The sequence below is a fragment of the Rattus rattus genome, chromosome X (genome assembly GCF_011064425.1).
Source record: "Rattus rattus isolate New Zealand chromosome X, Rrattus_CSIRO_v1, whole genome shotgun sequence".
Taxonomy (NCBI): Eukaryota; Metazoa; Chordata; class Mammalia; order Rodentia; family Muridae; genus Rattus; species Rattus rattus.
The window spans coordinates 15,091,977-15,118,650 of NC_046172.1; the positions used below are offsets into that span (position 1 = coordinate 15,091,977).

Here is a 26,674-nt window from a genome sequence, read left to right on the forward strand (position 1 = left end):
TTATCATTCCAGTTTTACTGATGAGAAAATTAGAATCTTGTAAATTAAGTGACTCTTCCAAGGTCAATATTTTTTTTAAAAAATTGATCTGAATCTGGACTAGTACCTAGGTTTGTCCCTATTGAATATGTATTAAAGTTCACTTATTATAACACTTAATTCCTTGTGTTTTTTAACTAACTTACTTGTAGGTATTCCTATAGAAAGACTCACTACTCATGTTATTTAATCCTGGATAGTATACGCATAACTATGAGAAGAAAATAAATCAGTTTTACCAAGCTGGTTTACTCATTTTGAATTTTGTTTAATGAAGTCCATGTAATCTCTTTATGTCCCTGTTGTCAATGACTATATTCTTCAGCGACTGTAAACATCTCTGGATAACACACACACACACACACACACACACACATACATATACATATATATATATATATATATATTATATACATATATTCCAGTTACTTGGACATGGTGGAGTTTATCCATACCCTGAATGTGACCTAAAGTTCATAAGGGGGCTGTTTATAATTGTCAATGCTCATTTGATTTTTATTTTTATAGATTGGAAAGAGTAACCATACAGCATCAGCTTCATCCCAAGGCACAATCAAAAAGAGATCAGCATTTGAAGATGTTACTAATGTGAGTATGCTAACCCTGTTCTTTTCTGTAGTTTTATAGAAGCCTTAGATGTTCTTTGCCTTGAGGGATTTTTCCAGTTTACCAGCAGCCCCTGACTCTCCCTCTGAATGCTGACAGCAGAATTTATTGAAATCAGTGACACAATATCATAAATTAGAAGCTCTTTTTACTGGCATATACCATTTGGGTCAATTTATGTGTTCTGTGGAACCAATTAACAGTGACTAGTATATGGACTTTTAAATAACTATAAAACTATGGGAGATTATATTTTACCTAAAATCCAAAAATAGCTCCATAGGATTTGGAAATGAATTATGATACGATAATTATAATCCAGGGTAACATTTTCAATTCAAGCACTATGGGAGTTTATGGAAAGACAACTTTTCTTTTCTATAGGATTAAACTCACCCATTACCTCTGTCTCTCAGGATTTAAAATCTATAATTATCCTGGCCATAGTGACAATCAAAACTACCTCTTGTATGCATCAAATTTTAGAGGAGAGGGTCTATAGCCCTAGGCTGGTGGGGTTAACAATCAACCCCCATCACAGAGATCTGAGAAGGATAAATTTTACTGGAGTAAGTGGAAGTAGGAACCAAGTAACCTCTATTATCAATTAAAAATGAAGGTCTTGCTCACTAACTGAACAGCTACCATAGGCTTCTCCATGGTAATCTTGATGGTTTGGTTGGGAGCTAAGATCCAAGGGCATCCTTGGTTTTCAGTCACTAGGCCCAGAAAACCTAAGGAATTTTCCTGTGGATGAGGCTCTTGAGGTACTGACCTACCTTGCTAGGCAAAAGACAGTTGACTCTCCAGTACCTTGCCTGTCCACAGTTTGGACAGTGTCCTGGTGGCAGGTGTGGTGAGGTATAGTTCATCTAGTGACTGGTGTAGCTTAGGCAGAGCACATTAATGTTCTATTTTCTTTGAAAATAGCTTCAAGACTGCAACCAGAAGCAGGTATTTCTGCCTATCATGGGAAGATTTTGTGATCTTTTCTGCTCCCCCTTTAGTAAAATACCTTATATACCACATTCAGCAGATCTGTGAGGGGTTTGAGGGCTATCATCTATATTAACCAAACTTTAAATGTATTTATAATATGCTCTCACTTATTGCTTCAGGCTTAACTTTGAGAATATATACAGAAGACTATATAATGGGAAATAAGACTTGTTTCTCCCTCCAAGTTTGTACTTATAAACAAATTATACTTTACTTAGCATGACTACAAATGTGTTCTGAGCACATTAAAGAGTTTGATCATGCATAACGTGACTGAACATTAACTTTATGTCTTCATTATCTTTTTTATGTGCAAATTTGCCATGTTTTTATTGGATATGTTTTTATTTATTTTTATTTTAAATGTTATCCCCTTTCTTGTTTTCTCTGTCCATAAACCCCCATCCCATCTCTCCTCCCCTTCTATGGGAATGTTCCCCACCCATCAACCCATCCCTTTCCCACCTTCACACCCTGAAATTCACTTATGCTGGGGGTTCAAGCCTTGGCAGAACCAAGGACCTCTCTGCCCATTGGTGCCCAACAAGGCCATCCTCTGTTACATATGCAGCTGAGGCCATGGGTCTGTCCATGTGTACTCTTCGGATAGTGGTTTAGTTTCTGGGAGTTCTGGTTGATTGGCATTGTTGTTCTTATGGGGTTGCAAACCCCTTCAGCTCCTTCAATCCTTTCTCTAACTCCTCCAATGGGGACCCCGTTCTCAGTTCAGTGGTTGGCTGCTACCATTCACCTCTGTATTTGTCATGCCCTGGCAGAGCCTGTAAGGAGACAGCTATATCAGGCTCCTGTCAGCATGCACTTCTTGGCATCCTCAATATTGTCTGGGTTTCGTGTCTTTATGGATACTTCAGGTGGGGCAGTCTCTGAATGGCCATTCCTTCAGTTTCTGGACCAAAATTTGTCTCCATATTTCCTCCTATTAAGATTTTTTGTTCCTCCATTTAAGAAGGACTGAAGGATTTGTACTTTGGTTGTCCTTCTTGAGAGCTTCATGTGGTCTGTGGTTGGTATCTTGGGTAATTTGAGCTTTGGAGATAATATCCACTTATCAGTGAGTACACTCCATTTGTGGGTTTTTTTGTGTGTATGATTGGGTTACCTCACTCAGGAGGATGTTTTCTAGTTCCATCCATTTGCCTATGAATTTCATGAAGTCATTGTTTTTGATGGCCGAGTAGTACTCAATTTGTAGATGTACCACAATTTCTGAATCCATTCCTCTGTTGAAGGGCATCTGTGTTCTTTCCAGCTTCTGGCTATTATAAATAAGGCTGCTATGAACATAGTGGAGCATGTGTCCTTGTTATATGTTGGAGCATCATTTGGATATATGCTCAGGAGTTAGCTGGGTCCTCAGGTAGTGCATTGTCCAATTTTCTGAGGAACCTCCAGACTGATTTCCAGAGTGATTGTACTAGCTTGCAGTCCCACAAACAAATGAGGAGTGTTCCTCTTTCTCCACATTGTTGCCAGCATCTATTGTCACTTGAGTTTTTGATTTTAGCCGTTCGCACTGGTGTGAGGTAGAATCTCGGGGTTGTTTTGATTTGCATTTCCCTGATGACTAAAGATGTTGAACATTTCTTTAGGTGCTTCTCAGCCATTCAATATTCCTCACATGAGAATTCCTTGTTTAGTTCTGTACCCCATTTTTAATAGGGTCATTTGACTCTCTAGAATGTAACTTCTTGAGTTCTTTGTATATTTTGGATATTAGTCCTCTGTCAGATGTAGGATTGGTAAAGATCTTTTCCCAATCTGTTGGTTGCTGAACCCAGGGCTTGTGCTTGCTAGGCAAGTGCTCTACCACTGAGCTAAATCCCCAACCCCAATTCTTAAGAATATGGTGTCCCCTGGCTATTCTGTCGCTGCTGTTGTTGTTGTTGTTGTTGTTGTTGTTCTTCCTGTCACAGAGTCAGAGGGCAGCCTGACCCAGGACATAGGCCTTGGAGGCAAAAATGCTTGTGTCTAAAGTGTGTAGACCAATCCCTTCCCAAGAGCCAGCTTTTCAGTAGAATAAAACAGCATGTGACAGTTTTCTAATATTAGTCACACATACAAAGACATTTGAATCTTGGTAGGACTGAACCTAATGGTCATAAGGAGAGGGAAGAGGGAAAAGCAAAGAAGACTTAGAGATAGGTATTACAGATCATTTTCTTGTGCCGTGGTAGGAATTGTCACAATCCCTGAGAATTTGGTAATTGAGTGTGCCATTTTTTTTGCCATTGAGACTTATTGTCAAGCTTTTGTTGAGGCCACACCATATTTACACTAAAAAATAAGGCAGCAGAACTTAATGGCATCTCTGTGTCCCAAGAGGGAAAGATACTTGAGAAGGCAGGCAATAGAAGTCTAATTCTGAATGGGAAGAGCCCCTGGTTGGTTAGAGGGAGAAAGGAAGACACCCATGAAGAAAGGAAGGGTATCAGTAAAATCTCAGAAGGAAAGCCAAGAGGAGGCAGGAGTGACGTAGGAAAGGACCTTTAAATAGGAGACCTACCAGAAGAAGGATGGCAGTATCATAGGAGTGGAGACATAAGAAAGGTGACATGGTAAGAGATAAGGCAAGAAGACAAAGTCTCAATCTGAGGTCATTTGCAAGATTTGTGAGAGAGATGCCCATGGTCATATGGACAGGCATTCCTTTTCCTGACAAACAGATATCTGCTTCAGAAGGCAATCCTCATCCATGTGATAGGGCACCAGAAAGAGTATAGGGAGGCTGCATGGCATACCAGGAAGACTTGTTGATTGAGCAAGAAAGAGAGAGGGGGCGGGAAGGAGAGAGAGAGCAGGCAGTTTTGAGAGGATACTGAGTAGGTGAGGAGAGACAAGTGGGTTGAGCAGATAGAGGAGAAATGCAGCTGAAGAGACGGACTCTAAATTTTGGAGTTGAATGTGGTGGGTGGCAAAAGCAAGCAGAGGCAATTGATCTGTACCCAGAAGGGCCAAGCTGGCAGTTTGGTTTGGTTATAGCAGGACTGGGCTTCCAGGGCCCAAGTGTCTCTCCCAGGTTTGGGCACCATATGTATGTGAAGGCACAATGAAACTACCAAACTAAACCACTCCATGAGAGAAGAAAGACAGTTTATTCGGGGAGCCACACTTCCAGGCTATCTCTTAGGAGCAGAAAATTGAAACTAGCATTGAAACTAGCGGGCATCAGGGAAAACCTTGTCAGTTTTGTGGGGACAAGTAGTAGCGAATAGAGAGGTACAGGCAAGGAAAATCTGGGATTTAGCATGCAAACTTTGATCTGTTACAGAATGCTTTTATTAATCAGGAACTCAGTGCCCTTTGTCCCAATAGTTGACCATTGAGGAAGATAAGGGGAAGTAATGGCTTTTCCTGACAAGGAAATCTTCATAAGATTTCTGAGGAGTGCTCAGTTTAGGATTTTTGTTTACCAGATAGCAACCCTTCTGTGCGATGCCATTAAGACTCTTGTACAGCAAGCGAGGGAGGAGAGGGGAGGGAGAGGGAGGGGTGGGGAGGGGGGGGGATGGGGGGAGGGGGAGGGAGGGGGATGGGGAGGGGAGAGGGGAAGGGAGGGAGAGGGGGATGGGGGGAGAGGAGAGGGGAGGGGGATGGGGGGAGGGAGAGGGGAGAGGGGAGGGGAGGGAGAGAGAGAGGAGAGAGAGAGAGGGCGAGAGAGCGAGGAGCAGATAGCTCTGGGAAGATACTTGAGAGGTGAGGAGCAAAAAAGTAGGTTGAGGAAGTAGTAGAGGAGAAAACTGAGCTGAAGAGAGAAGGACTTTAAATTTTGAGTCAAATGGTGGCAGAGGCCAGCAGAAGCAAATAATTTAGTCTCAGGAGTTTTAGGGGGCATATTTTAGATCTAGCACTAGAATTCATGAGTTCACTGTCTAGAGATGCAAAAAAGAGTCACCTAATTTGAATAAGATTAAGGTGTTAGGAAAAATCAGAATTAATAGAATGTTGGTAATATAATGTAAAAACCAGGAAAAAGCAGTGGCTGTCTTAGAAAATCATGATAATTGATACCTAATCAGTAGTTATGATGTCTTGAGTAATTAGTCTAAGGAGTTTTCCTTGTATCAACAACCCATGTACTCTTGGTAGCACCCCCAAAGAATAGATACTACGAGCATCTATACTTGACAGAGGGGAACCAGCATAGGATTTTAAGTCTATTTAGACCAGAGCAAAGCCTGGTTTTTTACTGTAAAGTATTTTTGTGCACATTAAAATACCTCTATCAGATCAGGTTTGACTCCATGGAGAATGGTTTTATAAGCAAAGTTGTCTACTTTGAATTCCTGTTAGAACAATCTGTTTTTCATGCAGATTATAACATATATGTTAATTTTGGATAACTTCATATACATATACACACACATATATCTTATACCTGTAATCTTAGGTTAATTTCTATTCTGTTAAACTAGGAACTTGACTGAAATATGATAGATACTCAAAGCAGAAGAAAAGTCTGCCGTAGTGTAACTTCCCTTGGTCCTTCTCATATAGAATCACTGACAGGAACATGGGAAATGGGAGAAGTTATTTTTGTGCATTTGGAATGCTATAAGAAACTATGAATAACATACAAATACTATGATTGTTTAAATGTCATTTAATTTTTTTTTTACTTTCATGGTGTCTGCAGAGGCCAGAAGGGGGAGGTTGTCACATACCCTGGAACTGGAATTACAGGCAGTTCTGAGCTGCCATGTTGGTACTGAGAATCTAATCCAGGTCCTCTGAAAGAGCAGCAAGTGCTTTTCCTCATTGATCTATCTATCTCCAGCCCCAACATTAGAAATTCATTAGTCACAGTTTTAGGAGCTAAGAAATTCAAAACAAAGATGCCAGTGGATTTGGTATTTGATTTGGGCTTGTTAATCATAAATGCAATTTTCCGTGTCCTCAAATGGCAGAAAGGCAAAAGAAATGTTCCTTTTACCAATCACATTAGGGCATGAGGTCAAAACATCAGTACATTTACTCAGCACTGTAATGCAGTGGTTACAAAGCAACTCTTCTATATTTATGTCACAAAACACTGTTAAGAAACATGTTTAATATTTATTCATCATATCCATTCCATGGAAACCCATCTTGACTAAGGATATATAGCCAAGTAATGTACTTATAAAATACTTAGATCAGTTGCTTCTTGTATTTTTTGTTTTTTTTTCATTTAGTGTAATTATAATAATAATGTGTTTTAAATATAATTGGGCTCATTTATTTCATTTTAAAGGTATAACTTTTAAGTTTTTACTGACATTCAGATTTGTGATTTTTCCTACTGTTTAATAGAATAGTCAGGATTAGTGTAGGGTAGATTCTTGAGATAAATGTTAAATAAATACCCCTTGAAAAAACGATTTGTACTAGAGTTCTACCCTGAGGAGCTAGTTGTTCTTAGTAAAACTTGACAGTAGATTGTGTCATGGTTTCTGCCTCCTCTATACATTTTAAGTCAGAGCAAAGACAAACTATCTTGTCAGTTATTTGTGAGCTAGGATCCCTGGTGTGGAAATCAGAACTAGGTCCTACATCTCTTGGGAACACTTATGGCTGCTATTTTGTTGATATGTATCAATATTAACACACCGATTGCTTAGCTCCCACTGTGGTTGGTGGGCCCAGTGCTATAGCTGTTATGAAGTTTCTAGATTGTGACTCCTGGGAGCATCCAAATAAATTGTCTAGGATGGAAAACGTGTCATGACTTTCCTATAAGAATTGTGTATTGAGTAATATGTGGTTCTCTTAATTTCCTCTTTTCTTTTTTGTTTGTAGGCATCTTATGTTCAATGTGTCCAGCCAAAGGAAGACAGTGCAGAGCTTAGAAGCCATATTTCCAAAAGGACAAGGAAGGGAGTTGGTGAAATCCCTCAGAAAAAAAAAGAAAAAAGGTAAAGAAGACTCAACAGGCGTTGTCTCAGATGATAAAGGAGAGACTATGACATCATTTTGTCTCCATTAAAAATAAGTGTAGTGAGCAGTGATGACTGCCACATTACCTTTGGATGCTGATGGAAGACCATCTGTGGTTGCTGGAGTTCCAGTCCTCTCTTCTCACTTTCATTTTCCATGGGTTGTGTGTGTTTGTGCATATTGAAAATGCTATCATCACTGTAGAATTGGACGAGATCATATATGTAATTGAACCCCTATTTGAGCTAGTCTACATGGGACAGCATGGAGTCAATCTAACTTTTCATGACTCTCAGCAGCTAGCTGATAGCACAGAAGATGCTTATCTAATTAGAAGCATTGGGAGAAACATATTCCTCTTGTTACTGGAGGGCAATTATCTCCTTGCACCTCAAACATGTGCCTTCCAGTTATTAGAGATTATAGAAGTAATTTAGAAAAAATAATTTTTCCCTGGGAAAGCATTTGCTAGAAGAAGACTTAAAAACTCCTGAGGTCTTTTTCTTCTTAGTCCTCCTTATTTTGGCTAGCAATAAAATTTTATTAAACATATTTACGCAATGAGTATTGTATTTACATTGCCAGCACAGGGTTGATTATCATGAAATTATGAATTTTTTAGATTTTCTTTGAGGTTCTGTTTTAATATGTAACCCACATTTGCCTTGAACTCGTGATCCTCCTGCCTTAGCCTCCTGTACATTGAGATTACAAGTGGTCTGTTATTTTACAGAAAAAATGTTGACTCCTTCCTATCAGAATTATTTTTTCTTTCTCTCTTCTAAATCTTTAGATGTGGTAGAGCAGTTACAGCTGCCATTTCAAAGGTGTTTTTTAAACTTGATTTTTAAGCTAACATACAAAGTAATGAGATTTCTGTGGCTTCATCATGCCTCTGTGTAGCTATGTTTTGTTGTAATTCATCAGCCTTGCCCATTACCCTTCTTTGTTCCCCATGTCTTTCATGCTGGTTCCTGCTTTTATAACTAACTTAGTCTCCCCTTCTGCTTTCATGTCATATGTATGTTATTAGCCTTTAGTTCCTCCCCTCTCCTTTAAGGGTTTCTCTTTATTATAATTAATTCTTTTGTCATAGATATAGCAACTGGGTGTAGCTACCCTGTGATCATTTGCTTTCTGCATCTTGACCATTTATGTTTCTCTGATGCTCTCCACTTGCTTCAAAATGAAACTTCTTCATGAAAGGTGGGGATTACACTTATCTGTAGGTATAGGACTAAGTTTTAGAATGCAGTTGGGAATTAGGTTTAGTGAAGCACCTCAAGCCCTGGGATCTTGGATAAGTTTCCAGGACCAGGCGTTGTTTTCTTCCTGTTGAGGTGGGAGGCCTTAAGTCTAATTAGACAGCTGCTGGTTACCACCAAGATAGGAATGTCACTATTGTACCTTTAGGGATATCTTGCTATGTTTGTCATTGTTGTGGGTTACAAGTATCATAGCTGGATAAGACTGTTGATTGTTCCCTCCTTTAGCAGTTTATATGACACCTGGTATTGTGAAAACTAGATTTTTCAGGGAGGAAGCTTTGAGGGCAGATGCACCCTGAATCCTTCAAATCTTGTGTCCTAGATGTGTGGAGTCTTCAGCCTCTGGGAGGCAGCCAAGTGTAACAGCAGTAGCCTATAGCGTTTTGGGAGTCTATTGAACTAACTCCCCTAACCAACAGTTTAAAAGGAGTTTCGCATGCCTGATTCATTGTCTGCTTGATAGTTGAAGGCTCTAGTAGAGGGTCGAGAACATCATCAACCCAAATGGCATCTCTCTCTCTCTCTCTCTCTCTCTCTCTCTCTCTCTCTCTCTCTCTCTCTCTCTCTCTCACACACACATACACACACACATATACTTATACATACTCACATGTTTTATATGTAATTTTGGGCAAATATAATATGACTCCTTAAGGCATTTGTAAATATCCTTAATGGTATCCTCCCTCTTTGCCTTCTGTATTAATCTCCTTAGATTGCCCCCTCTCTTTCCATTTCCCCTTCATATTACTTATATCCTGTTATTCCCCCTCTGCCCTCAACACCAATGGTCTCCTTTCACTTTTCTGTACTCACTGCAGGTCATATATATGGTTATTATCTGAGAATTCGGAGCTGTGAAGCACAGGTGATGGAAACATGCAGCATCTTTGTCATAAGTCAGAGTAACCTTAGTCAATACAATATTTTCCAGTTTTGTCCATTTTTCTGCAAATTTCAGGATTTCAGTCTTCTATTTACAGCTGGATAGTATTCTGTCATGCACATACCCATTTTTCATTATTCATCTGTTGAAGGACTTTGAGGTTGTTTATATTTCCTACCTATTTTGAATAGAGGAACAATGAACATAACTGAGAAAGATCCATGGAGTAGGATGTCCAGTGTTTTGCTCAAAGGAGTGGTGCAACTGCATCCTATGGTGCACTTAGTTTTAGTTTTTTGAGGTTTTTCCATATTGATTTCTAGATTGGCTGCTCTAGTGTGCATCCCCACCAATAATGAATGAGGGTTCCTCTTTCTCTACAGCCAGCATTTATGATAAATGTTATTATTTATCTTAGCCTTTTTGACTAGAGATGAACTTCCCAAGTTGTTTTAGTTTGTATTTCCCTAATTGCAATGGATGAGCACTTTCAGAGATATTTCTTAGCAAATTTTATTTCTTCAATTGAGAGCTCTTTGTTTTTGACTCATAATCTATTTTTTGGACTTTTCTAGTCCTTTATGTGTTTTCTGTATTAATCCTTTGTCAAATGTGTAACTGGCAAAGAGTTTCGTCCACTCTGTGAGCCTTCTTTTCTTGGTTGATTGTTTCCTTAACTGTACAGAGGCCTTGCATTTTATGAATTCCCTATTGTCAATTGTTGGCTTTAATTCCTGAGCAAATGTTGTCCTATTCAGAAAGTACCTTTCTACTTCTGTATCTTATAAGGTACAGTTGATGTTTCTTTCAGCAGTTTAAAAGTGTTGTAGGTTTCAAATTTCAAAATTGAGGCCTTTGGTGGACTTGAGTATAATGTTTGTGCAGTGTGATAGATAAAGGTCTATTTTTATTCTTCTGTATGTGGGCATCTACTTTTTCCTGTTATCTTGCTTAACTTATCTGTTATAACTGTTTTTGTGTGGATTCCTTGGGATTTTATATATATATATGATATAAATATATCTTATATAAATATATATTTGTATTTTTACCATATTTATAATCTTATATGATAATACAGATAATTTTGATTATTCCTTTCTAATAGGGATACCTTTATTTAATTTTATTACCTAACTGTGTTAGCTAGAATGTTGGTAAAAGGTAGAAGCACCAAAAGTTTGTCATTCTTGCCTTTTTGCTAATGTTAGATAGAAGGCATTATCTGTCACTATTAAATGTGATTTTAACTTTAGAGTTTTGTAGATGTCTTTTACCAGATTCAAGAATCCAATTTCTTCTTCAGATGTATTTGTATTTGACGATTTCACACATGATTATACTATATCTGTATCTTTGCTAGCCTTTTGCCCCAATCAAACTGTGTGCCATCTGTCTGCCTGTCTATCCATCCCTATGTCAGTCTATCTGTTGTCTGTCAATCTGCTATCTATACATCTATCTGTATGTCTGTTATCCTTCAGTCTGTCTGGCTGTCCATCAGTGTGTGTGTCTGTTGTCTCTTAGTCTGTTGTCTGTTCATCTGTCTGTCATCTTTCAGTTTGTTGTCTGTCCGTCTGTTCATCTGCCTGTCAGTATGTAGTCTGTTCATCTTTCTGTCTGTCCAGTGCCATATTTCAGTCTGTTTGTCCATCCATCTGTCTGTCCATCCATCTGTCTGTCTGTGTTTGTCAGTCTGTCTGTTATCTGTACATGTTTGTAGATCTATTACCTTTCAGTCTGTCTATACATCTGTCTGTTGTCTATTAGTCTATGTGTTGTCTGTTCATCTGTCATCTTTCAGTTGGTCTGTTGTCTGTCCATCTGTTCATCAGTCTGTCAGTATGTTGTTTGTTCATCTTTCTGTCTGTCCAGTTGCCATCTTTCAGGCTGTCTGTCCATCCACCTGTCTGTCTATGTTTGTCCATCAGTCTGTCTGTTATCTTTCAGTCTATCTGTTATCTGTTCACCTGTCTGTATGTCTGTTATCTTTCAGTCGGTCTGTACATCTGTCTGTATATCTGTCTATTGTCTGTTAGTCTATCTTATCAATTCATCTTCTGTCATCTTTAAGTCTGTCTGTTGCCTGACCATCAGTCTGTCTATCCACCCATCTGTCTGTATGTATGTCTGCGTTGTCTGTCAGTCTTCATCTTTTTATGCCATCTTTCAGTCTGATTGTTGTCTGTCCATCTGTCCATCAGTCTGTCAGTATGTTCATCTTTGTGTCTGTTGATCTGTCATTTTTCAGTCTGTTTGCCTGTTGTCTGTCCATCAGTCTGTCATCTGTTCATCTTTCCTGTCTCTTTGTTGTCTGTCCATCGGTCTATTTGTCTGCTGTCTGTTCATTTGTCATCTTTCAGTCTGTTTGCTATCTATTTATCTTGTCATCAGTCTGCCTGTCCATCTATTGTCTGTCTGTCCAGCTGTCATGTTTTTACTCTGTGGTCTGCCTATCTTTCCATTGGTCTGCCTAATCATTTTTTAGGTGCATGTGCACGCACGGACACACGCACGCACACATGCACGGACACACACACACACACACACACACACACACACACACAGAGAGAGAGAGAGAAAGAGAGAGAGAGAGAGATCCATACACAAACAACTTATTGATTCCAATTAGTACTTTCCATATCCTTTCATTATTTTCACATTTGTGTGTGCATTTATGTATTTATATGTTCATCCTAGGGATTGAACTCATCAGGCCCAATAGCTTTTCCTGCCGAGCCATCATGACCATGCCAGCCCAAGAATCTCCTATTTAATTTGCTGAGTGGCTTTCATTATGAAAAAGTATTAAATTTTGTCAAGTGATTTTGTTCTGTTATGATATAATATGTGAATTCTGGATGTTAAAATAACTTTGCTCTACTAGAACATCAACTTGATTATAGTGGATCATCCTTTAAAATGCATTTCTGCATTTGTTATTCTAGTATTTTGCTTTGGAGTTTTACATTTATACACACACACACACACACACACATATATATACATATATATGAGATAATGATTTTTATTTTTATTGTCCTGTAATATCATTGTTCTTTTGAAATCATAATATCACTTCCTTAAAAGTGTGAGTTGGAAAATGTTTCCACCGTTCTTATTTCTTAGAGAGTTTATGTGAGGAATTGGTTTTACTCTCGTTTTGGTAAACTTTACCAGTGAAGCTATCTGAACCTGAATTCTTTGTGGTCAGTTTTTCAGTTGTTAACTCAGTTCTTTTATATGATACGTCTAATTAGTTTTCTATTATCTTCTTTAATGAACATTGGTTTTGTGACTTTCCACAAATTTGTTCATTTTGTCTAAATTATATAACTTTTTGCCATTTAAGTGTTCTTAACATTCCTTTAAATGTCATTAAGCATAATATTTTGTCAAATCTTCACAACAAACTTATTAAAGAGCTATTACTTTTACCCTCATTTTATAGATAAGGAAACCAAAGCGCTGAGTTAATTTGCCTGAGGTTACCTAGGTCCTAAATAAGGACAAAGGATTTGAATCTAGGCAGGCTAGCTCCAGACAATATATTATACCTAGACTATCTGAAGACTTGGAGCTGAATTGTAAATGTCCTCATCAGGAAGGACTGGGAACTTGTTTTATTGAACAGAATCTTAATAAGGCATTTCATTTAAATTAATTGTTATATTTATAATACAGTAATTTAATTTTTTCTAGAGCTAATACCACTGTGTAACTTTAAAAATGTCAACACTTTCAAAACAAACTGTATCTAGACATTTAATTTTCCAACTCTCCCTATACCAGTGATTCTTAGCCTCCCTAGTGCTGCAACTCTTTAGTACGTTTCCCTCATGTAGTGGTGCCCCTTAACCATAAAATTATTTTTGTTGCTACTTCATAAACTATAATTTTACTGCTGTTATGAATCATAATGTAAATATCCATGTCTTAGGCCAACCATGTGAAAAGGTTGTTCAACCCCCAAGCGGTCACAACCTGCATTTTCAGAACAGCTGCCCTATACCCTAGCATCCTGTATATTTTATGTGAATTGAATCATATGCTATGTAGTCTTTAGAGGCATTTATCCCTTGTTTTCAGGATGATGGTTTGACTTCTCTTTAGTTTTTAATTTGACTTTTATTCTTCAAATGATTTGATTATACTATGTCGATCACTCATTAATCATAGAATTCTCTTCCAAACAAAGCTTTACATCTGACATATGTGACATATTTCTATTTTGATTTTTCTATTCCCTTCTTTAAGAAAACATCTTCTGAATACTTCTTGGTGCAGGGAATATTGTTAGATACTATCAGTACTAATCACCATTCTTCATCTCTAATTATCTTCATCTCTCAAACAGTAGTAATTTCAACCTGCATTTTATCAAAGGCATGGTGCTGACTGACAAAGATAAATAACTAACTCTAATGAGAGCAATCAATACATATGCAGATAATGCATCCAAATAAGTATTATAGTAGAGCATTGTATATAAATAATGACAATAAACTCTATGTAAGAATGTATAATGGATTTTATGGGAAAAGTATAAAGCATAAGGATGTAGGGATAGAAACTATACTGTGTGGTACTAACTTGATTTGGTATGACTTTTATCTTTTTTAACCCTTTGCACTGTCTTGGAATTGAGGTTTTTTTCCTTTTAGTTAATGTAGCAATAGAATGAAATGGTGGGTGAGGACTAAGAGTTATATTTTTCTTACCCTGACTTTGTTTTATTTACAGTTCTAAGTTGGGACATGTTACCTCACTGTCAAACGTGGAGAAAGAGTTTATTCTGGATATACCCAACAAGCCTAAAACACTAACTACTGAGGAACCACCTGTCTTTCAAAAGACATTAGTTTTAAATGAACAGCATGCTACTGAAGAGACAAACCTTATGAGGAAGACATTAAAGAGTTGTGCATTTTATCAGGAAACATTTCTAATGGAGAAGCCACAAACCTTGCTGGAGAAGACTAAAGATTACAAAGAGTTTGATTCAGAGCTGATGACTTCTAGAAGGAAGGATAAACCTGAAGAGGCAACCATCATTGAGGAGGTAGTAGCCTTAGGGATTAAGAGGTACCTGATTTTAGAGATGCAGCTTCACCAGAAGCTATTGTTATGAATGGCTAAAATTTTGTTAATTATTTCCATCCACAGATGACTGATTTAAAGGAGCCTGTTTTTGGGAAGGTGACTCTCACCTCAAGCCCATTATATTTAAAGAATAAACATGCTGTTCAAGAAGAGAAGCATGCTATTCAGGGGAAGAGTTCATTCAAGAAGAAATCATTAGCAATGAAGGCGGTGACTACTAAAGAGAATTCACCAGTCAAAAAGCCACATTTCAGGAAAAAGAAACCTACCACTGAGTTGAAGTCTTTGTTACAGGAGCAGTCTTCACTACAAGAGAAATATAATACTCAAGGGGACACAAGCATCTTGAAGAAGCCAAGGGTGTTACAAAAGAATATAAATAACAAAGTTGATACTTTAACAGAGCCAGTTACTTTTAAAAGGAAACATAGTACCAATGAAGCAATCCACACAAAGAAGCTGTCTTCTTCTAAAAATAAACATGACACTCAGGGAAAAGGCACTAATTTGAGGCCACTAGGAGTTCAGCCAGTCACCCATGAAAATGAGCCATTGTCCTCTAAGAAGTCAACTACTAAGAAGAAAGATTCCCATTTCCATGGGCCATCTGTACTGCCAGATAAACATAGCCCTCAAATGAAGGTGCCCACTGTGAAAAACTCCCTGGCTCTGCAAAATCCTACCACTGAAGAGATGATGTTACATTTTCCAGTAGCTCCAGTTTTGAAGATGGGGCAAAACATGGAAGAGGCCCCTTGCCTAAAGAAGCCCTCACCTTTAAGGAAGCAGCAGCAACTCCCTAAAAGGAGTCGTTCCTTCAGTAAGTGTGCAGTACAAGAAACAGTCACCAGCAAGTCATTGTCCTTTAAGAAGTCTACCACTAAGAAAGATCCCTCTTTCCAGGGGTCATTAGCACTGCGAAAGAAGCGTAACAGTCCTGGGAAATTGTCGAAACAGAAGAAGTGCTATGTCCTACCAAAGCATTGCATGGAGAAAGACTCACATTTTCAGTTAGATTCAGCTTTTAAGAAACAACACATTAGGGAGGAGCCAGAGTCCACCCATAAACCTTTAATATTAGAGATGCAGCAGACTACTAAAGAGACGGAGTTCCGTTTGAGAAATCCACTAGTATTACCAACAGTCACTTCAGGAACAAAGTCACTAACTAAGGAGCCACCATCCTTTAAGAAAGAAAATACACCTTTACTGAAAAGAAAGTGTGCTACTCACACAATAACCTTACAACAAGCACAGTTAGAGTGGGAGGAAACAACAGGTGAAGATAGAAATTTGTTTTCTACAAGGCCTGAATTACATAAGAAGGAACCTACACCTGGGCTCCTTCAGGATCCATTGCCACAGAATGAAAATTGCTTAATTCCACAAAAACTATCCCTCTCAATGCCATTGGACTCACAGAAGATCACCAGTCAAGAAAGAGCACATAGTAAGGAATCAGTGACTTCAAATGATGACAATGACTTCTTCTCTCAAGACCTGTTTTCTCCTTTCAGTTCTACTGATGAAGATACATTGAAATTCCATAAGTCTTTGGACTTGCAAGAGAAGGTTGATAGAAAAAATGACTCTCCCACAAAAATGTCTGACTCCCAGGACAGTGTTTCCGAAGAAGAGTCCTTTTTAAGAAAGCTATTTTCTAAGGACAGACACTCCTCCTCTGAAGAATCAAGCCAAGAGCGGCCTGTTGCTCTGGAACAGGAATTCCTCTTAAAGAAAGTATTGAATGAGAATACCAGTAGTGATGTTGAGGGGCCTCTTAGTCATCAGTCACCTCACATTGAGAACCATTCTGGCACTACGAAGGAGGCTTTGGAGGCCTTGGATGCCTTAGAAGCCTTGGATGCCTTAGAAGCCTTGGAGGCATCAGAGACCTTGGAGGCCCTGGAGGCCTTGGAGGCCTTGGAGGCCTTGGAGGCCTCGGGAGCCTTGGGAGCCTTGGAGGCCTTGGAGGCCTCGGGAGCCTTGGAACCTTTAAACATTCAAGAAGAGCTCAGCACTGAGGATATAGTTGCCATCATGAAGTCACTGATCACAGAAGATGAGTCTATTAAGGAGGCTTTCATCAGGAGTTACACTACTGCCACAGAAGCTCCAGCTGAGAAATCTTTGTCCTTGGAAGAGACTAGCATCAACGAGGTGGCAACTCTGAAGGAGCCCTTATCTTCACAGGAGAAACACAGAGCTGAGCTGGTGACTGTTCTGAAGGAGCTACTTGTCTTAGTGAAGAATCCCAGGCTGGAGAGGTTGGCCTTAGCCTTTCAGGAGAATCCACCCAGTAATGTAGAGACTCTCTTGAGGGAAGTATTGGCATTGGTGGAGAAATCTACAGATGAGGAATCTACTCTGAACGAGCCCCTTGCCTTGCAGGAGAAACTTAGCACTAAAGCGGAGCTTAGCCCAAAGGAACTATTGGCCTTGGAAGACAGTCCCAGCTTTCTAAAGGCAAGCCCCCAGGGCTCTTTGACCTTTGATCATAAGCCTGACATTGAGAAGGATGAAATAACCAGAATGTCATTTTCTTTTGAGGAGTTCAGCATAGATTCCCTTTACGAGAAGGTATTAGCACTGAGCGAGGGATTTACTACTACAGAGCAATTGTCCTTTACAGATCTACAGAATTTTGATGAGAGTAAAATTGTTGATGAAGAGGATTTTTTCAAATCATTCTTTGTCTTTGAAAATGAGAATAACCCTAATTTGTCCAGCAATGGTTTTGAATCCAGAAAAGACAATTCTAGTGCTCTCATGCCCAGTTTAGAGGCGTTCAATTCTGTCATGAACTCCGAACCATGTGTATCTGCTACCAAAAACTCTCAGTCATCTCTGGGCGGAAAAGAGACTGAGGTATTTAGTTCTCTTTTTTCTTGAATTAGATAAGTAAGGGGTTTTGTATAATTTAGGTGAGATGATTTATCTAATTTAAGGTAAACTATATTTTACCAAAAAGATTATTTAAGAAATATTTTAATGAAATGTGTATCTGTTTGTCTGCCTTCTTGTCTGCCTGCTTACCTGCCTGCCTATCTGTCTGTGTCTCTGTCTGTATACAAGTTTAGGTATCTGTATAAGGCAGAGGCTATAGTCAGTTGTGAGCTGTCCAAAATGTGTGCTGGGAACTGAACTTAAGTTCTCTGCAAGAAGAGCAGGTACTTTAGCCGCTGAGCCATAACTCCAGAACCTCAAAGTGTTCCTTTTGTATGCTTCTTAACTAACTAAGCAGTGTATACAATGTTGTAGAAGGAGGTTCCACTCGGGAAGAGATGATAATTCTTTAGCTACCTTCTTATTTTATTTAATGAGAAGTGATGCATAATCTCCTATTTCTCATTTTTCATACCCCGAGATTACCCATGAAATGGAAAAAAGTTGCTAGACTCTCTGAAATTTTTCTCTTATATCAAGTTGATATTATGGGATATCTTTAATTTATGATTTTATAGTGATGAAGCTTAGCAATCAGAAAGTACTTATGCTTATTAAAGATATTTGGACATACGTATCCCAAGAAGGGAAGTAGTTCAGTTGTAAATGACAAGAATTAAATAAAGGAATGATATTTAGCAAGTTGAAGGAGAAATGTTCCCTATTTAGAAACAAAACAACCTAGATAAAGGTTTAGATGTAGGAAAAAACTACTAAGATGAGTCAAGGCAGATCAAAGGATTGGGGCACAGCATGAGGTGTTAGAAGGCAGAAGATATAGCTGAAATACTAAAATAAAAATGTTGTCTAAGAGAGGGTTGAGTTGGAGCTGCAGAGATGGCCCAGTGGTTACGACTACTTGCTATTTTTGCAGAGGACCCTGGTTCAGTTTCCAGAACCCACATGGCTTGTTACAACTATCATTCCAGTTCCAGGGGAATCTAATGCCTTCTGTCCTCCATTGGCACTGCATGTTCATGGTGCACACACCTAGCATTCAGGTAAAACACGCATACATACAAAATAAAGAGAGGCTTGAAGTTACATGTAAAAAAAATGCCTTGTTCCTGGTGCAGATCAGGCATATAGTAGGCAAATATTGATTGTAGAACAGTTTGCAGATTGCAGGACCAATGCATGATCTGTGATAGTTTACAATACTTGAAACTTTAGAAGACAGTGAAATGAAAATAAATATGTGGACTAATCTTTCTTGGAAATCTTCCTTTCCTAATGCCTTTTTAAAATTGTTTCTAAGCAGGTCATCATATTGGATGACAGTGACACACAGGAAAGTTTTGTAAGGGAAGACAGCGATCTATTATTGAGCTCTACATATGCCAAGAACATCTTCATTTACTTGAAAGAAAGAGAGGTTGGTATGAAGGGTTCTGAAAATGAACAGTGATTTCTAGCTCTCGTTTTCTTCTCATTCTCTTCCTCAGCATGTAAATTGAAGGAGCCTATAGTGATGTTGAAAATAACAATATCAGTGAATAACATCTATTGTGAGTTGATCATTATATTAAAAGATTTGTAGACATCTTAATTCATCCAAAATGTTTTGATGATAGAGATTATATCTCCCTTTTACATTGTAGGGGAAACTGTCCAGAATCATATATATTACATGGTAGAATTGAAATAGAAACACAAGTCTGACTAACACGAAGACCATGACTTTGCAACATCTGGCAGCTGATCAGACAGTCTAAGATGTGAAAATCCTAAGTACCTTGTATCTGAGTAACTTCTGTTAGAGGTCACTTTCCTTGTTTTCCCATGTTTCTGACATTTTGTGTAATAATCATACTCATTGTTTCAACTTTCCAATTTGGTGTAGTATTCTTTGCCCTTGAAAATGAAAGGTTTGCTCTAAATATTCACTAGTTCCAAAATTTCTTCTTTTTAGTGAAATAGGTAGAAGATTATCTACCAAATAGAAATCTTACCAGACTTTATATATGATGGAGACAACATATCTCACACTTTCCCTAGAAAGAATTGGTTACCTGATTTTAGAATCTATGATTTTTTTAATGTACAGATATTTCTTAGTGTATGAAGAGGATAAAATTTAGATAAAATTGAAATATTTTTCTTAGCCAGAACATTAACTGTAAAATATTAATTGAAGCTATTGAACATATATACAAATATATATATATATATTCTCTCTCTCTCTCTCTCTCTCTCTCTCTCTCTCTCTCTCTCTCTCTCTCTCTCTCTCTCTCTCTCTCTCTCTCTCTCCCCCCCCAGTTTGTGTAGCTACCGGTGAGCCTGTGCACCAATAGATACAATGTCCATGGTCAAATGGGCAGCCCTGGCTATCATTTCTTTGTTCTTTTTATTGGATATTTTTTTTATTTATATTTCAAATGTTATCCCTTTCCCAGTTTCCCGTCAACAAACCCCCTATCCCATCCCCCTCCTCTTCTTCTATGAGAGTATTACTCCACCCACCACCCTTTCCTGCCTCCCTGTCTTGATATTCCCCTACACTGGGGGGGTCCAGCCTTGGCAGGACCAAAGGACTTCTCCTCCCTTCCCATCCTCTTCTACTTATGCAGCTGGAGCCATGGTTTGTCCATGTGTACACTTTGGGTAGTAGTTTAGTCCCTGGGAGCTCTGGTTGGTTGGTATCATTATTCTTATGGGGTTGTAACCCCTTCAGCTTTTTTAATCCTTTCTCTAATTCCTCCAGTGGGGACCCCATTCTCAGTTGAATGGTTTGCTGCAAGCATTTGCAAGTATTTGTCATGTTGTGGCAGAGCCTCTCAGGAGACAGCTATATCAGGCTCCTGTCAGCATGCACTTCTTGGCATCAGCAATATTGTCTGGGTTTGGTGGCTGTATATGGGCTGGATGCCCAGGTGGGGCAGGCTCTGAATGCCATTCCTTCAGTCTCTGTTCCAAACTTTGTCTCTGTATTTCCTCCTAGGAATATTTTTGTTCCCCCTTTTGGAGGACGGAAGCATGCACACTTTGGTCATCTTTCTTCTTGAGCTTCATGTACTCTGTGGATTGTATCTTGGGTAATTCGAGCTTTTGGGCTAATATCCAATTATCAGAGAGTGCATACCATGTGTGTTCTTTGTGACTGGGTTACCTCACTCAGGATATTTTCTAGTTCCATGCATTTGCCTATGAATTTCATAAAGTCATTGTTTTTGATAGCGGAGTAGTACTCCATTGTGTAGATGTACCACATTTTCTGTATCCATTCCTCTTTTGAAGGGCATCTGGGTTCTTTCTAGCTTCTGGCTATTATAAATAAGACTACTATGAACATAGTAGAGCACATGTCCTTGGTATATGTTGGAGCATCATTTGGGTATATGCCCAGGAGTTAGCTGGGTCCTTAGGTAGTGCAATGTCCAATTTTCTGAGGAACCTCCAGACTGATTTCCAGAATGGTTGTACCAGTCTGCAATCCCACCAACAATGGAGGAGTGTTCCTCTTTCTCCACATCCTGGCCAGCATCTGTTGTTACCTGAGTTTTTGTTCTTAGCCATTCTGACTGGTGTGAGGTGGAATCTCAGGGTTGTTTTGATTTGCATTTCCCTGATGACTAAGGATGTTGAACATTTCTCTAGGTACTTCTCAGCCATTCAGTATTTCTCAGCTGAGAATTCTTTATTTAGCTCTGTACCCCATTTTTAATAGGGTCATTTGATTTTTTAGAATGTAACTTCTTGAGTTCTTTGTATATTTTGGATATTAGCCCTCTATCAGATGCAGGACTGGTAAAGATCTTTTCCCAATCTGTTGGTTGCTGTTTTGTCCTAATGACAGTGTCCTTTGCCTTACAGAAGCTTTGCATTTTTATGAGGTTCCATTTGTCTATTCTTGATGTTAGAGCGTAAGCCAATGGTGTTCTGTTCAAGAAATTTTGCCTGGTACCCATGTGTTTGAGGCTCTTCCTGACATTTTCTTCTATTAGATTCAATTTATCTGGTTCGAAGTGGAGGTCTTTATCTACTTGGAATTTGAGCTTTGTACAGGGTGCTAAGAATGGATCAATTTTCATTCTTCTACATGCTGGCCTCCAGTTGAACCATCACCATTTGTTGAAAATGCTATCTTCTTTCCACTGGATGGTTTTTGGCTCCTTTGTCAAAGATCAACTGACAATAGGTGTGTGGGTTCATTTTGGGGTCTTCAATTCTATTCCATTGATCTACCGACCTGTCTCTGTACCAATACCATATAGTTTTTTAAATCACTTTTGCTCTGTAATACTGCTTGTGGTCAGAGATGGTGGTTCCCCCAGAAGTATTTTTTTATTGTTGAGGATAGTTTTTCATTATTCTGGGTTTTTGTTATTCCAAATGAATTTGCAAATTGTCCTTTCTAACTCTATGAAGTATTAGTGGGAGCTTTGATGGGGATTATGTTGAATCTGTATATTTCTTTGGGAAAGATGGCCATTTTTACTATATTAATCCTGCCAGTCCACGAGTATGGGAGATCTTTCCGTCTTTTGAGATCTTCAATTTCTGTCTTCAGAGACTTGAATTTCTTTCATAGAGAACTTTCACATCCTTGGTTAGAGTCACATCAAGGTATTTTATTTTATTTGTGACCATTGTGAAGGGTGTCAATTCCCTAATTTCTTTCTCAGCCTGTTTATCTTTTGAGTAGAGGAAAGCTCCTGATTCGTTTGAGTTAATTTTATATCCATTCACTTTGCTGAAGTTGTTTATCAGGTGTAGGAGTTCTCTGGTGGAATGTTTGGGATCACTTAAGTACAGTGTCATATCATCTGCAAATAGTGATATTTTGACTTCTTGCTTTCCAATTTGTACCACTTTGATCTCCTTATGTTGTTTGATTGCTCTGGCTAGGACTTCCAGTACTATATTGAGTAAGTAGGGAGAGAGTGGGCAGCCTTGTGTACTTCCTGATTTTAGTGGGATTGCTTCAAGTTTGTCTCCATTTAGTTTGATGTACTAGTTTGCTCTATATTGCTTTTACTATGTTTAAATATTGGCCTTGAATTCTTGATCTTTCCAAGACTTAACATGAAGGGGTGTTGAATTTTGTCAAATACTTTCTCAGCATCGAATGAAATGATCATGTGGTTTTTTTTATTTGAGTTTGTTTATATAGTAGATTACGTTGATGGATTTCCATATGTTGAGCTATCCCTGCATCTCTAGGATGAAGCCTACTTGATCATGAAGTATGTTCATTTTGATGCATTCTTGGATTCGATTTGTAAGGATTTTATTGAGTAGTTTTGTGCCGATATTCATAAGGAAATTGGTCTGAAGTTCTCTTTATTTCTTGGGTCTTTGTGTGGCTTCATAGAAGGAATTGGGTAGTGTTCCTTCTGTTTCTATTTTGTGGAATAATTTGGAAAGTAGTGGTATGTCGTCTTCTATGAAGTTCTGATAGAATTTTGCACTAAACCCGTCTGGTCCTGGGCTCTTTTTGTTTAGGAGACTTTTAATGACTGCTTCTATTTCTTTAGGAGTTATGGGACTGTTTAGATGGTTTATCTGTTCCTGATTTAACTTTGGTACCTGGTATCTATCTAGAAATTGTCCATTTCCTCCAGATTTTCCAGTTTTGTTGAACATAGGCTTTTGTTGTAGGATCTGATGAGTTTTTTAATTTCCTCAAATTCTGTTGTTACATCTCTCTTTTCATTTCTGATTTTGTTAATTTGGATACACTCTCTGTGTCCTCTGGTTAGTCTGGCTAAGGGTTTATCTATCTTGTTGATTTTCTCAAAGAACCAGCTCCTGGTTGTATTGATTCTTTGTATAGTCCTTTTTGTTTTTATTTGGTTGATTTCAGCCTAGTTTGAGTATTTCCTGACTTCTACTCCTCTTGGGTTTATTTATTTCTTTTTGTTCTAGAGTTTTAGGTGTGCTGTCATGCTTCTGAAGTATGCTCTCTCCTGTTTCTTTATGCAGGCACTCAGAGCTATGGGTTTTCCTCTTAGCACTGCTTTCATTGTGTCCCGTAAGTTTGGGTATGCTATACTGTCATTTTCATTAATTCTAAAAGTCTTTAATTTCTTTCTTTTTCTCTTCCTTCATGAGTAGAATTTTGTTCAACTTCCTTGTATATGTGGGTGTTCTGTCATTTTTGTTGTTACTGAAGAACAGCCTTAGTCTGTGGTGATCTGATAGGATGCATGTGATTGTGTCTATCTTCCTGTATCTGTTGAGTAGTTTGATTCAATTCTGATACTGAGCACCCAAGTTCACATCAAATCCCTTAGATAAAGGCTCAGTTACATAATAATGCACCAGCTTCATATTTCAAACATAAACTAGGTATCCAGGATACCCACGTTTCTACAAAATTGATGACAAGTTTAAGATTTTCCATGATTTTTTATGCTATCATTTGGATCTAGAATGTGCTACAGAGGCTTGGTCCTTCACTTGAGGTGATACCAGGATGTAGAATAACCTTTTAAAGGTAGGTTTTGTAGGAGAAAATTCAATCATCAAAGGAATTCTTGTGGAGGGTACTTTGGGACCATAGCCCTTTCAATATGCGATTACTGTCTGTCATATGTTATTGGCATCATATGTTACCTTTCCATATGAGCCATATGCCATACAATATATTCTGATTGTTATTTTTCTTCCTTCATCTACTCCCAGAATCCCCCTTCTCCATGACCATCTAACTCCATGTTTTCTTTCTCTTTCTCTAAAATCTTTTTTAAAAATATTTAAGTTATTTTATTATTTGAGAGTTTCAAGCAATGTATTTTGATCATATTCACACTAATTCCCAGCTCCTCCTAGATCCAGCCCTACCTACATAAGCATCCAACTTTGTGTCTTCTTTTTGTAAGCCCATCAAGTGCAATATATGTTGGCATATTATTATTTTTTGGGTATAGGGCCACCCCTAGAACATGGTTGATATGCCAAGAATAACATTCTTAAAGAAAATGAACTTCACCTTTCTCAGCCAGGGTTGGGATTTCATGCCCACTTTTGTCCTCCATGCTGGGGTTTTATCTGGGCAGCGATTGTGTGAGTCTTGTACATTCATCAAAACCACTGTGTTCAAATGGGTTATGCCAGGAAAACACTGTTTCAATTTAACCAACCATCATCTCTTTCTACTCCTTCTTCTACAAGCATCTCTGAGCTGTTTGGCTCTGATCATTACATTGAGTCTCTTTTTCAACATAGTGACTAGTTGTGGGTCTTAGTTAATTGCCTTCTACTAAAGAAGACGCTTCTCTCGTGAGGGTTGAAAGCTGAACATAATCTATGAATGTAGCATTAAATCATTAGAAGGTGGTTTAATACTATGTTCTTTCAGTGGACTAGCAGTTAGGTTTTCCCTTAGGTCTGTCTAGCCTCTGGTGTTGGGCTCCAGTAATTGTGCTAGGTATGTCTTCCACTTTGTGGAGCAGGCCTTGAATCCAATTAGAACATGTTGGTTACTTCTGTGACATTCACTCCATTATTGTACTAGGGGAAATATCTTGTCAGAGTAGTTGTTATTATAGCTTGCAGGGCTCACAGCTGAGTAAGACTCATTAATTTTTCTTCCCTGGTAACATGCACAGCATCTTCCAAAACAAGGAAAGCTAGCAAATATGGTTAAAGTTTAAAGGTCATGCTTTTAAAAATGTGTGTGTGTGTGTGTGTGTGTGTGTGTGTGTGTGTGTGTGTGTGTGTATGTGTAACGTGATGTGATGATATGGGATATGATGTGATGTGACATAACCATCTGGAGTTAAAATGTTAGTGGTTTTTCTTGGTATAGAGATCTCTCACCTTTGTTGAGTGGGTATTGGATCTTTATTTGCTGCTACCCCAACTTATCAAGTTGTCGTCCAAATTAACAGTACTAGAGCTTGGTGTTAAAGCAGCTGGGTTGATGTTCAAATGGAGTGTCATAATTAGTCCTGTTTCAGCTAGGAATAGATGCAACTTCTGAGCCCAGAAGCAAACCATCTATAGCTAGAAGATTCTTATAGCTGATCTTCAGAAGTCTGTAAGGACCCACTCACCCAATTCTACAGGCAATCCTTAGATAGTAAATGTGGGATCTCAGTAGGAGTGGAAGGTGCTCCCTGGAGTAGTGCATAGAATACTACACCATCCTCAGATGGGGGTGGGTGGGATTGAAGCTGAGGCTGAGATATAGGTTTGTACCTGGGGTTGTACTCACTGGAGCCATGAGATTTTTGAGGTAGCACAGTGGGTGGGGTGGACTGTAGATTATCTCTGGGACCCATGCCTGAGTTTGAGCTCACAGGGTGCCACATTGTCCACAGAGTGATCAGTAGGGGTGGCTAAGGGGTCAGGCAGGTGGGGTAGACTGGCTTTGGTGGGTCTCACTGAAAATCTTAATATAAATATAGAAACTAAGCTTAGTTCTCTAAATCAAAATATGAAGCTTTAAAATATATTTGAGTACTATATACACAGGTCAAAGTCAAAAATCATTGGTCTGTATTGGTATTGTGTTTTATACTGAATTGTAGAGTATTTCAACTTTTCTAGTAGTCATTGACAGCCATAGGTGACTTCTCCAATATCTTTTCTGACACTTAACTATCTTATATGTCCATTTCCCAAAGATAGCTGGAACTTGTTCAGAAAAGGATACTCTGATATGCTCATATCTGATACCAGTTGAAAAGAACAAGTTATAACTAACCATAAAGAAGAAGTTAATTGTTAAAATTTTGAAGTACCAGAATAGTTCACTAACATGTTTTTCAATATCATAGGAAAAGTTCATAGTTACAAAATACATGGATGAGCAGATAGAACTCACCAGTGATATGAGAGCCATTCTTGTGGACTGGATGGTGGAGGTACAGGTAGGTCTAGCAACTGTCGCCTTATGTAAAATTATTATTATATTAAGATTGAT

General features: G+C 38.4%; 1 protein-coding gene across 1 annotated transcript in view; it reads left to right on the top strand.

The window, feature by feature from the left end:
* The window catches only part of Ccnb3 (cyclin B3), a 50,971-nt gene that overhangs the window by 9,249 nt on the left and 15,048 nt on the right, over positions 1-26,674 (top strand). Inside the window, exons 2-8 of the mRNA XM_032890387.1 lie at positions 568-648; positions 7,462-7,577; positions 14,497-14,815; positions 14,920-16,767; positions 16,822-17,724; positions 19,064-19,177; positions 26,529-26,621. Of these exons, the coding sequence (XP_032746278.1) occupies positions 568-648; positions 7,462-7,577; positions 14,497-14,815; positions 14,920-16,767; positions 16,822-17,724; positions 19,064-19,177; positions 26,529-26,621 (3,474 nt within the window). The remainder of the gene's footprint in view (positions 1-567; positions 649-7,461; positions 7,578-14,496; positions 14,816-14,919; positions 16,768-16,821; positions 17,725-19,063; positions 19,178-26,528; positions 26,622-26,674) is intronic.